At 36.4% G+C, this 14,208-nt stretch overlaps 1 protein-coding gene across 3 annotated transcripts in view; it reads left to right on the forward strand.

The window, feature by feature from the left end:
• The window catches only part of dennd4c (DENN/MADD domain containing 4C), a 127,556-nt gene that overhangs the window by 38,090 nt on the left and 75,258 nt on the right, over positions 1 to 14,208 (forward strand). For all 3 annotated transcript variants that reach the window (XM_056242336.1, XM_056242333.1, XM_056242335.1), the window contains exons 2-3: positions 3,936 to 4,246; positions 7,160 to 7,412. In XM_056242336.1, coding sequence (XP_056098311.1) covers positions 3,948 to 4,246; positions 7,160 to 7,412 — 552 coding nt within the window. In that variant the 5' untranslated portion in view covers positions 3,936 to 3,947. The remainder of the gene's footprint in view (positions 1 to 3,935; positions 4,247 to 7,159; positions 7,413 to 14,208) is intronic.

Here is a 14,208-nt window from a genome sequence, read left to right on the forward strand (position 1 = left end):
ACCGACACTGCCGCTCTGTCTTTTTCCCACTATGTGCTTATGTATTACATATACACTGGCCCGCACTCTTGCTGACCAAAATGTTTTCCCCACTTATAGGGCTCCCCGGGGTTTTCTCCCCCTGGGCTCATGCTGTGGATGCTTGGCGCGCACGGCGTTGACAATGGGTTCTAGGGCTGTCGACAATGGGTTCTAGGGCTGTCAATCTTCCTCTATAATACTATTCGAAATCCATTCCTTATTTTATTTAATATTCGAATAATATTCGAATATTAAATGCTCAAATTCATCCTATTATTAATATTTACGACATTACTCAGGCTTATGGATCACCAATGCCAATAGCATGTGGTTGTTGTTACACGTTCTGTCCACTAGAGGGATATCTAACATTACAATAAACATTTTATTCGTGCTGAATATGGTTGAAGCGCTACCGATGGTTTTCGGCTAATATCTCCGCTAAAACACCACCAAAAATTCTGAAACTTATATCGTTATTTTCAGTTCGACTAGACGGTTCCAACGAGTTTGGTGCTCGCCGAATCCGTTGAGTTTTCACCAAGATATTTGCGCTTCACGGGCGCTTTTTTACGTTGTTAAACATTTACCATTTTTGACAGTATTGTTATGATGATACAGCGTGGATAACGTGCACAATTGTGTTACGATTCAAAAACGTTATTGTTCATCAGACGAAACAAAAGCATTTCATTTTCACATGTGTGTAAGTCAAGGTGGCGAGAAAGGCAAGATTCCATATAAAAAAAAAATAATGAATGGGAATAGGAGCAGGCTTCACTCAATGATTAAACTTAAACTTTAAGAATGCTGGCCTGATGATTAGAATAACGTTAAACAGGAAAGAGGCCGCACTATGCATACATTGTTTTATTTGCACAAACGCGTTTCGGCGCGTGCCTTCTTGAAACGCGTTTGTGCAAATAAAACAATTTATGCATAGTGCGGCCTCTTTCCTGTTTATATATATAAAAAAATTTAAATATACATAAAAAAACAATATTCGAATAGTAACTTCAGCATTCGAATAGTATTGATTTTTTTAATATTCGAAATTATATTCGAATTTCGAAATTCGTTCCAACAGCCCTAATGGGTTCCCGTACCGTAAGCTAGCTTACGCAATACGAGAGAACCTCTCGTAAGAGAATGAATCGGTTACCTAACGTAACCTCGGTTCTCTCTAGATGAGGGAACGAGTATTGCGTAGCTGGCCGTGCTCGCGCCACGAGCGATTTTCGCTTCATTCTATGAAAACCAGGGAAGCAGCCTTCGGACCTCGCTAATATACACTCTAGTCACGCCCAGTTTGGCGGGCTGTGACGTGATGAAGGCGCGAGCGCCTCTCATTGGACGCGAGTTCATTCTGTCCGTCCATAGGCTGCAGCAGTTGCCGCAGAGCAACCAATGAGCTCGCTAGCTAGCCCGCTCAAGGTCTGCAGCTGCTGCACTGCGTTGACAATGGATACAAAATTAAGGATAATTTTTGGCTTCAATATTTCAGAAAAGATTAATCTTTCCCATAGCGTAAGCTAGCTTACACAATACTTGTTCCCTCATCTAGAGAGAACGGAGGTTACGTTAGGGAACCGATTCGTTTTTATTGAAACCAAGTTGCCAAACTGACTAATTTCTTACTTTCTGGTTTTTATTACCTAATAGAGATGAATATATCCGCACAAGACTTGCGTGCATAGATCAACTCGTACCTTTACATCATTGCACCCCAACCCACTGCTGCGTTATATTGAAAACAGAAAAAACTACTAGAACAGTAGGGCTTAAAAACGTGTAGGGCTTTATTTGTTTGTTTCGTTCATTTGACTGTGTATATACTTTGTTAAACAAGCTGCAATTCTTCACATACTTTGCAAACAGACTTTTCAGAAAAGATATGGACCCGATAGTAGTATGCTGCGATATCTAAGTAACCGTGTTAATAATTCTAATGCCTAATCTGTGATCAGTGATTGTTTTAATATGTGAGGAGGACTCATGTACAGTCAGACATTTGTTTATTGCTGTTTATGCATCTGTAGATGAAGCCAGTGTCTAAATGGTTTTGATCAAATAATTCACCCTTTATAATCGCTGGAGCTGTAAATCACTAAGTTTAGCGCAGGTCAGCAACTTGAGTTCTGCACTTTCACCAAAACTCCTATTATAATCAATGATGATATCTGCGCTGCTCAATAAATATCTTATTTACATAATGTTTGCACTGAGTTAGTTATGATGATGCATTCGTAAGAGTGCAGATGGAAATGGAAAAGTCATAGCATTCATGTGCTCAACAGACTGGCATCTGCGGCTGTGCTCACTGCTGCAACCTTCTATTCAGTGGAAGTAGATCTAAATATTATGCTGTAATCATCACTTTTTATTCTGAATGTTCCAATCCAATCTGACTTCTGACCTATAATGCTGCCTGAATCATAATCATACACTGGCTGAGCCTGGTTCTCCCAGGGTTTTTTCTCCATTCTGTCACCTGATTGAGTTTTGGTTCCTTGCCACTGTCGCCTTTTTCGCCTTTGGCTTTTGGCTAGTTGGGGACATTTAATTAAAATTTTCAACAATATTATTGTTCTGCCTTCATTGACACCATTATATGAGAACTGAACTGAGCTGGATGATGACATCACGGTTTTCTCCAGAGCGGCTATATATTAATAAACTAAATTAACAACTTTTTTACAACAAAATGAACCATCACAGAACTTACTTAAGCTGGACTGTGACGCTATTTTCTTCTAGAAACAATCTTTGTTGCATTATTTTCCTGTTGTCACTGTAAAGCTGCTTTGAAACAATCTGTATTGTAAAAAGCTCTATATAAATAAAGGGTGACTTGACTTGACTTTTCACAATTAGTTAATCTTGGCAGCTGCAAAGTAAAAAAAAAAAAAAAAAATTGCTACGCAATCATGAAAGTTTATCCTTTTAATCCATTTTTAAGCCTTGCCTATTACAATTTGTACTAAAATTTTAAAGGGGCCATGAACTGCATTATTTTATTATTTTATGTTTTCTGGCGTGCAATGCCGTGCATATAATATTAGTATGATTTTTACATCAAAAATCTTCATAATTCAGAAATAAATAGTAAATAGTAAAGTGAATAGTAAGTGATAGTAAAGATTTATATTGTTGGAAAAGATTTCTATTTTGAGCAAAAAGAACTGCATTTTAAATAAATAAATAAATCAATGAATCCTGAAAAAAGTATCACAGTTTCCAAAAAAATATTAAGCAGCACAACTGTTTCCAACATTGATAATAAATCAATATATTAGAATGATTTCTGAAGGATCATGTCATGTGACACTGAAGACTGGATTAATGGCTGATGAAAATTCAGCTTTGCTTCATAGAAATAAATTATATTTTAAAGTATATTAAAATAGAAAACCATTATTTTAAATTGTAATAATATTTCATAATATTCATGTTTTATTTTTTATTTTTGATCAAATAAATGCAGGCTTGATGAGCACAAGAGACTTCTTCATTTTAAACGGTACTGTGTATATATATACACATACTAACGTGCCTAAGACTTTTGCACAGTACTGTATTGGACAGTGGTGTGATTACTAATGAGGGTCACCTTCGCGCTGCACTGGTCTCGTAGCTTCAGAAGCATAAAAGGGGGAGCGACGGCAGGGAAGGATGAGAGAGGACCAGGCCTGGACTTTACGTTATGTTTTGTTTATGTGTGTGCGGCAGTCGTCCGTGAGGGGCAGCCGCTTTTACTTTCGTTTTGTGTTTATTTTGGATTAAAGTTTCTGAAACGTTCGCCGGTTCCCGCCTCCTCCTTCCCATAACAACATACCTTGCTACATGTTCACAAGTGCCCAAAAGTTCCAAAACCTATAAATGCACAAAATCAACAGTTGCTTCTCTCCAAACAGGTCTGCCCAGCCATGATTGAGGATAAGGGTCACCGCGTGACGGACTACTTCGTTGTAGCTGGCCTCACAGACAAGTCCACACCACTAGAGCAGGATTTATCTGAAACCAAGTCCAGTGGACCCAAGGCATCTATCACAGACCTGGCTGTCATCAACAAGTCTGCAGGAGAAACTGTGCCTGAAGGTTTCACATGCATTGAGAGCACCTACAGCGGCCAGCCGGCCAATCTCAACCATGGCAGCCTCAAGAGCCCAGAACTCTTCTTGTGTTACAAGAGGGGTCATGGAAAGCCCCCACTCATTGACGTTGGGTGAGTTTTTAGGGTGAATGGCTGTCCCTCTGTGTATCTGTACCCTTGAACAGATTATTATGTAAACAGAAGTCAAACATGAAGTCAACCAAAACAGGTTTTTATGACTTTGTTTAGTGTGGATGCCATAACAGTAATTCTCATTATTCCAAGAGCATTGGGTGTCTGCATGATCTGTTTGAATCAAGGGCATCCAGACTCGTTGGAAATTCTTGTCACAATCATGTAATCAGTCTCAAGTACTAAAACACTAATTTAGGTTAATTGTTAAAAATGTATTTAATTTAGTTCACTCAGTTTAAACAATTACTTTCTGTATCTTTACTCTTCATTGTATATGAATTACATATTCTTATTCAAATATCCTCCCCTCTTTTTATTATTATTATTTTTTTTGTAATCCGCACCCTAAATATACACGCCATTTCTCTAGTTACTGCCATGATCAACCTATCCCATGTCCATAGCTGAATAACAGAAGTGGGGCACATGCATTCAAAATCTATTTGTGGTCTCCATTCAGCATCAGCTGACAGTGAGTTTTAAAATTCAGCTCAAGGTCTTCACTCTTTTATGGATATAGTTTACTGCGTCGCAACCGTCAGTCCCACCCCTGCCTGAATCATTACCCTCCATGATCCTCACCATGACCAAATCACAGCAAGGACACCGTTTCCCCTTTTAGTTATCACTAAAATCCCCCTTTTTAGTCTATGTTCATTGTGAATTGAAATAAACACACTCCAAGGCATGACTCAACACCCATTGTATCTTGTCTTCGCTCACCATGCCACACTATTAAATATCAATATGATGTAATACACTCGCTAGTATGGCATTTTATGGCACTTACTGTGTTAAAGCTTTTAAATCTATACTCCATATCCCATTTGGGCTCTCTGGAGTCCAGAGAGAGTGTCTCTGCATAATTGGGTGCCTGAACAGCACACCACCTATTATTCAGTACTATGGTGCTACAGCAGATTACCATATTTTTTTTAAAGGACAGTTAAATTAATACGGCTTAAAGCTTCTGACTATAAAAAAAGGACTTATTATTTTAGCTTTGAGTCATTTTCAGTCTTTCAAAGTAAATCTTTTTAATCAATGAAAATATAGCATGTTTTTTCTAGCTATAGGCTATATTTTAGCGGCAGGTTTTCAGCAAAAACACGGAATAGAATTTATGTGATGAACAGATTTAATTTAGGCTTTTATTCACATATAAACATTGATCAATGCACTTACATAAGGCTAATCTGTCTATGAACTTTTTAAAACAGTTTTGGGGAAATGGACTTTCAATAGAGTGATCAACAATCGTCAAACTAAAAAAAAAAAGATCTCAAGGACAAATTAAACATAAGGTTGCAGTGTCATTATTGTACACGGCTAGATGTTGCTATTCAGTATAAAGGCAAGTTTTTTGTGGTTCAACTCTTAATAAGAACAGAAAATTAAGTCAGACAAAAGATTGGCACATCACAAGAAAAGTTAGAGTTAAAGGCCATTTAACACCAAGTACGATAACTATAATGATAAAGATATAATCGTTCTAAATATGAAAGAATAGCAGAGTCCACATCACAACTATAACGATAACAGCACACTGGCACAAATAAATAATATAGTTGGGATCACTTTCAGAATGAACTTTTCCAGCTGATGAACGATAAAAACATTGACAGCCAATCAGAATCCATTCTGCTTTAAAGAGCTCGAGCATTTAAAGCGGCAGACAACAAAACTGCGTTACTGTTCGCTGGTGTGGATGCTAATATAGTTATTGTTATGGTTATCCTTATAGTTATCATTCTTGCTGTGAATGGGCCTTTTCATTTCTTGTCTCTTTAAATGTGCATTTCTGTGGGTTAAAGGGATAGTTCACCCACAAATGAAAATTTTGTCATCATCATTTCAAGTTGTTCCAAACCTGTATGAATTTCTTTCTTCTGTTGAACTCAAAAGAAGATATTTTAAAGAATGTTGGTAACCAGACAGTTGATGGTAGCCATTGACTTCCGTAGTATTTATTTTTTTTTCTATTATGGAAGTCGATGGCTACCGTCAACTGTTTATTCACCAACATTTTTTTAAACATCTTCTTTTGTTTTCAACAGAAGAAAGAAACTCATACAGGTTTGGAACAACTCAAAGTCCCTTTTTTATCCCTTAAAACTCATATTTGATCACCAAAATTACATATTTAAAAATCTTTTCCTGTGACAAAAATTCTCTTTAGGCCTCATAGCTTGAATGCAATTTTACACCCTTGCTTCATTTAGTATATGCGGAATCCATGAATATACTAATTAGCCCCGCCTCCAGTCCACTTACACCAGCTCACTGATTCACTCGGCCAACTGAAGTAAACGCTGCACAATGGAATTGCTCTTTACAACGTCAGACACGTAACGGTAATTGATATGATTAGCCTTTTGCTTGACGATGGTATCAAACAGCTAATAATGTGCTACACAAACTATGTTTACATTCGCCATCTCAGTCTGCCTGAGTCTGCCAATCATCAGAAACACTTTGAACAAATTAGAACATCAGTGGAGAAAGGCATATAGTTCATCATAACATAGTAATACACATCATATACTGGTTTACCGTAACCTGCCATCTTTCGAGACACCCCTTCTAGTTCGCTGTTAATGATATGCTAAAGTTTGTGACGTCAGAAACACCAGCAATTTCAAACCTCGTTTTAGAGATTGTCTTTTTTTCACTGCAGTTTTAAATAGAAAATGCACATGGTTTGTCTTAAAGCACATTAAAAACACCACATAGATATATAAACAACATTAAAAACAACATTAAAAACCACAGTGGAAAATCTTAAAGTCCAAGAATTTTTGGGTGAACTAACCCTTTAAATTGCTGATCAGTGTTTGTTCTTTGTTGTAGGGTCCTGTACGAGGGTAAAGAGCGTGTCATTCAGGGTTGTGAAGTCATTGAGGCCACACCGTTTGGCCGCTGTGCAAACGTTAACAACAGCTCTGCCACATCTCAGCGCATATTCATCACATATCGCCGAGCGCACCCCGTCCAGCCGCAGAACTCACTGGCTGTGACTGACATCTGCGTCATCATCACAAACAAGGGCGAGACTCCTCCTCATACTTTCTGCAAGGTGAACAAGAACCTCAACTGTGGCATGGTGAGTTGGCATGGAGATCAAAATAATATAATACAAAATAGTCCATTGTGCAATTCTCCACCATAGAAAGTCGATAAAATAAAATGCTTAGCTTACATGGCTTTAATGTATTAAGACAGTGATATTAACCCTCTGGGGACCAAGAACGCACCCGTGCATTTTGGCAGATTTTTTTCACATAGCAGAAAAATAGACTTAAACTACTCCATCATTTCTGGTCATACAGAGTTATGAAACATATTTTAAAAAAAATTGTTAAATGTCTACTTTTTTATGTGCCCACCTACAATCGAAATAAAATATTGTGCTTTTGTAAAATAAAGAAAATAAACAGGGTGTGCGTTCTGCCTCTCCGTATCCGTGAACTTTTTTTCTGGAGCACGTCTCTAAACTTAAAAAAAACTCAGCTAATATTATTCACCCAGGCATGAGCAATATATGTTTATGATCATTTAAGTTTGTACTTTTAAATTATCTAATTTAAAACTAAAATGAATATTCCCTGTTTATGTAATCTATATAAAAAGAGAGATGTGTCAGCCATTCTCATTACCGTTCTCGCATCTCATTATTGCGCTAATGTGACACGCCCACGGAGAGCGCGCGCTATTCAAACGCTAATGATCTGAAGCAACACATTGAGACATGTAAAACGCCCATATAAACTCTGTAAACACACTTTATTTAGTCAGATTAATGTACTGTCGTCTTGCGCGGCTGTGAGGAATAATCCTGGGACATTTACCTACCTCAGAACAAGTGCTGGTTTATTTTCACTTCGAGGAGCGAGCTGAACTGTAAGTGTTTTATTCTTGTGCTTTGTTCTAATCGCGATATATAATAACGTGAGTGTCTGTAAACGCAAAAATAGCCTACCGTTTAAATTTGAATCATGTTTCTGTGTGTGTGTTTGACTAGTTTAGGATAGATTATAAAGTTTTAACTCTAAAATAGACATCAAATAAGCTATTGTTAGCAGTTTCTGCTCATATGTTAAATATATAGTATGTTTTGTCAAAAATAAACTTATCAACTGTTATAGTGTTTGTTCCAGCTAGGCTATATCAAAATAATGAATCCTTAACTTTGAAATATGTATAATAAAAAATGTATTGGCATACTTTAAAAAAATAATACTTTATAAGAGATTTATGGAAAAAGACAATTTTCTTTTCAAGATGTTTCCAACTCTAACTTTGAACCAATTCTATTGAATGGCCCATATAACCTATTTGAACAGGATTTGTTTCCAGGTATGACTAAAAATGTGCTTTTGACTTTAATTTATATTTTGATTTTATATATATAAAATATATATATATGTCTGTGTGTGTGTATATATATGTATATATATTTTCCTTGCATTCTTTCTTGTGACACACCTGAATGAAATGAATGCATCTGTCTTCTCAGGTGAGAATCACCTAATTATACATGAGGGGGTTGGGCCGTTCACGCCCATTCGCATATTGCCTTTCAAACAAAAAAATGTTTTTCACAATTTAAAGCAATCTATGGTGTTATGTGAATGATTAGAAAGGATAATTTTCAGATCATTTTGAAGCAAATACTCTAGGGCACAACTTCCATTAGTCAAAAGTAGGGATGCACCGATCCGATATTTGTATCGGGTATCGGGGTCGATACTGCCATGTTTGCCGGATCGGGTATCGTTCAGAAGAGCCCGATCCAAATCCGATATTGTGCGTATATATTCGGTGTTATTGTTAAGCCCAACAGAAGGCACACAAACATTATAAAGCACCATAAAGTTTTCGTGCACTATATTATAAGTGTTCTGAAGCCATTATATATTATAATGTGAGATAGACATGAATATTTAAGTCATTTAATTCAAGATCACGTAAACTTTTCCATCCGTCAATCTGTCAATCATTCTTCATTCAGCATTCAAACAGCGCGTCGCGTTCGGTTACTACAGTCAACACGAGAACAAGATGATTCAATGTTACTATTATTATACTTGATCTGTAGATAAAGGTCTATGGTTTCTTATAAAACAATTTTATCTTGCTGGACTTTATTGCTGTAACTTAATCATGTTACTTTCTACCGGGTCAGGTGTCTCTTAGATCACAACAATGGAGTGCAGTAGCTGAGCACTATAATTGTTCTTCACGCACACAGTAGGCTAACTGAAATTTAAAACTATTAAAAGAAAAGGCTCAATAAACGATTGCATAGATAGATACTGTATAATACACTACGCATCAATATGTATTTCCTTTGTGAACTTTTCACTGCGGACTCGACACGCTGTGACTCCGTGTGGCTTCAAGCGCATCATTCTGCGCTCGGGATGCGCATAAGCGCTGTGTGCCGCAATGTATTGGAGCCTTTCATATCATAATACAGTGACGCAATGAAAGATTATTAATAGCCTTTCTTGTTCTGTCCTATCTATCATATGTTCCTACCTTATTAAACAGCTGTGCTATACATTTAAAACATGTCTCAATTTTAGGCTATATATAAAATAATTTATCTTTTTGATTTTTGTTATCTTGTTTTTCATGAATATATTTTACAACAATACAAAGAGCAATGTGTAACGTTTTACCAGATTTAGTGTTACACTTATTGTCTCTTATTTGTTCCCCACTAAATGTTTTTTTCACTAAATGTTCAGATTTTATACAAGTATACTGTGCACTCTTGATTTTTATAGATTACATTTTACTGCTGAATTATCCACTAATCTAGTTTATAATAGCATTTTTGTCATAGATTATGATCATATATTTTGATTTGTTTTTCTTTATAATGAAGTTGTCTATATTAAGTAGATTGTGTTTAATACACAAAAGAGTGATTATCAGTTCAACACACAGAGTTATAAAAATTCTACTTGATAAAAAAAAAAACTGCGCTGGTACCGGATCGGTATCGGGGATCGGTCGATACTCAGAATTTTTGGTATCGGATCGGATCGATTCTGAAAAAAGTGGTATCGGTGCATCCCTAGTCAAAAGTCTTGTGGACACATATTTAGTTTGTGTTTTGTGGCCTTATTTCAGAAACTTAAACTTTTAGTTTTATCAATAAACATGCATAAACAATATTCTCTCAAAAATACAATATGCTTACATATTATGGTAGCCCTGTTTGTGCTAAATAGTGTGTAATTTCACCTGTGCCAGTAATATGTTTATAAGCAACTGAAAAAAGCACAAATGTCAGGGCATGTCAAAACATCTCAAGGACCCCAAAAACACATTGGTCCCCAGAGGGTTAAATGATCAAGTTCAGTATACACCTTATTCGGGATTGGGGAGTAACGGCATTACGTAATCAGGATACAAAACTCTGGTAACTGTAATTCGTTACAGGTATGTCAAAAAAAAGTAATCAGATTACAGTTGAATTTTGTAAAACAAAATAGAATACTGTCAGGATTACAATGGTTTCACTAAATTATTATTTTGACATAATAACGCTATATTGACTGCAGTGATGCGTGGATCAAGGTTATATCCGTGGAGACTGCGGATATTCCGCGGGTCTGGCGGTCCAAGTAATAAAAATGTAACATTCCAATCAATGCGGGTGGGTCGCGGTTCGATGAGAGATAAATCATTAATGTGTTGATTTTAATAAAGACACGGAACTCTCATTTCACTGTTAAAACGAAATGAAAGTGTGTCACAACGCATATTAATCATATATTTGGTAGTTAATTACCTTGCAATTTTGAAAATGTGTATTTGGGCAACGTTGATCTTAATAACTGGAGAAATAAGGACAAGAGGTTGCTTTGGATACTACTGGCAGCGAGTAAAAAAGCCATAACCAGGAAATGGTTAAAACCGGACCTTCCGACCATCGAAGAGTGGGTCAACATAATCTATGAAATCTACAGTATGGAAAAGCTTTCATTCACTCTCAGGAATCAAAGGGACATGTTTTACAAAATCTGGACAAAGTGGTCCGAGTATGTCAAGCCCATAAGATCGGAATTTGTATGAGTGTTACAGTTTTAAGTGTAAGAAAAACGTTTCTGAACGGTTGCTCTTCCCATTGTTGTTCATATTAACCCTTGTTAGATTAGATTTTTTACGCCGTTGAGTGCGTTAAGGGACAAAAATGGCCACATATTAAACATTGCCTAAAATATTATATATTATTATTATTTTCCACTTTTACCAAGTTAAATCTTTTAACCAGCATCAGTCCTCATCATAACTACCAAATATTTATTTAATTTCAGGATTTTAACCCTTTAAATACCAGTTTTGGTGGCGATACCATCAATTTGTATAAGAGGAAAAAACACAAAAATGTAATTATTTTCCATACACTAAATGCAAAGAGAAAACTTTAGCTTTGGATTATCACAGTCTTGAATATGTCAAAGATTAGCGGCAACATTATTTCTGGTGCATTTAAAGATTTTGTGTTATGTCAGATTTAAAAAAAAAAAATCCCACTTAGCGCGTTAATGGACAAAAATGGCCACATATTAAACATTGCCTAAAATATTATATATTATTATTATTTTCCACTTTTACCAAATTAAATCTTTTAACCAGCATCAGTCCTCATCATAACTACCAAATATTTATTTAATTTCAGGATTTTAACCCTTTAAATACCAGTTTTGGTGGTGATACCATCAATTTGTATAAGAGGAAAAAACACAAAAATGTAATTATTTTCCATATACTAAATGCAAAGTGAAAACCTTGGCTTTGGATTATCACAGTCTTGAATATGTCAAAGATTAGCAGCAACATTATTTTTGGTGCATTTTTATTTTTTTTGTGATATGTAAGATTTTTGAAAAAAATCACACATAGCGCGTTAAGGACAAATTTGGTCCTATTTGAACCCATTCAAATATCCATTTTTGAACCCACTTTCATAATATCATAAATTCATAATTTCTATTCAAATACCCTGTCATTACCAAGCCTTGGGGTAAAATATTTACTTTTTACTGTTTTCCACCAGTTGGTACCATTTGTCATATAATTGACATACTGCAAACATCTGTAGTACTGCAAACATTTTCCTGATTTCTACTAGGTGATTATAACCTGTGCCTGTCTCACTACACATCAAAATTTGCTATAGAAAGAAAGCAAAACTACAAGATCACCATGAACATGAATTTTTATTTTTTCTATAAACAATTTAATTCTATAAACATAAAATTAGTGAGGCCAGCAGGGGGTGCTCTCCCTGTGCTCTGTGTGGGTCCTAACATAGTGGGACACTATACTGTCAAAGAGCACTGTCCTTCGGATGAGACGTTAAACCGAGGTCCTGACTCTCTGTGGTCACAAAAATCCCAGGATGTCTTTCGGAGTAGGGGTGTAACCCCGGCATCCTGGCCAAATTTGCAGTATGGCTGCCGTCGCATCATCCAGGTGGAGCTGCACATTGGTGGTGGTTGAGGAGATTTCCCCCTTCTATGTAAAACGCTTTGAGTGCCGAGAAAAGCTCTATATAAAATGTAATGAATTATTATTATTATTATTAAAACATATCAAAACTTCAAAACAAAATCATTCTTCAGCTCATTTGCAGGAGCTGCAGAATTGCAATGCATGCTCCTTACAGATGCAAATGCCACATTTTGAGCAGGTGGTGGAGATTTTTCTTTTTTTGTTAGGGCAGAAACTGCACCCCCTCCCCCTCTTGTCATGGGTGTCTGCAGACCCACTTTCCTCTGAATTTTCTGCTCAGTTTGAAATTGCTGCACCAAAGATGTGCACAGCTTTATAACTTTTGCATCAACCGCACTTGTATGATTTCTCAACTAGTCTAATCCAAAACAAAGGCAGACTTTGTTTTGGATCCCTCGCAGCTACATCTTTGTGTTGCCGCAAGATGAAAGGTGTTATTATTGTCTAAGGACTGACTGCATGGCTGTTTTTGTGCCTCTACGTATGTGAGAAATTATCAATTAACTTTAAAACATAGACTGCTAAAAAAAAAACTAAGCTGTGTCAAAGGTTCATGTCTGTGCGTAAAATACGCATGAATCAAACCGAAAGAAAACAATGCAGTAAGAAGCGCTTTCTCTTGCTAAATGCACACACACACACACACACACACACACACACACACACACACACACACACACACACACACACACACACACACACACACACACACACACACACACACACACACACACACACACCTACACACACATCATACACCACTGACACACACACACACACAGAGAGAGAGAGAGAGAGAGAGAGTAGACAGAAAGGGTAAAATATGACCTTCAGGATATTGTGATTTGTCACTCGCCTAAACACCATGTATTATATTTAGGCCCTACACACACACACTTTTGTCAACGCAGACACACATTGCTCTCAGACATCCACACATACTCAGAGACATAATTTTAGATCATTGAGCCATTAAAATGCTTCATAACACAGTCAATAGTGCCCCTAGTGGAAACCAGGAAAATAACATGCATTTCCACCCATAGGGAATACCTATGTAGTGACGTCATCTGGTGGAATACACTATATAATGCAAATATAATGCTTTTGCTTCAAAATAAAAGGATGTTTCAACATAAATCATGATTCGTGTATTAATGATGGCCCCGGCTTTAAACGGCGTTTTAATGGGTTTCAATGGGACATTTTTGTCCATTATGGTGTTGAGTGTTACTATTTGTTCTACACAGAGTGTGTTATACATATTTTGCAAAATGGGATAATTTTTGTTACATTTATCTAAAAAGTCACAATTTTGCCAAATTACATACCATTTGCATTAAAACAGCCAAAATGGTCAAAGAAAT

The sequence above is a fragment of the Rhinichthys klamathensis genome, unplaced genomic scaffold (assembly GCF_029890125.1).
Source record: "Rhinichthys klamathensis goyatoka isolate OS25496 unplaced genomic scaffold, OSU_Roscu_1.1 h1tg000722l_1, whole genome shotgun sequence".
Lineage (NCBI taxonomy): Eukaryota > Metazoa > Chordata > Actinopteri > Cypriniformes > Leuciscidae > Rhinichthys > Rhinichthys klamathensis.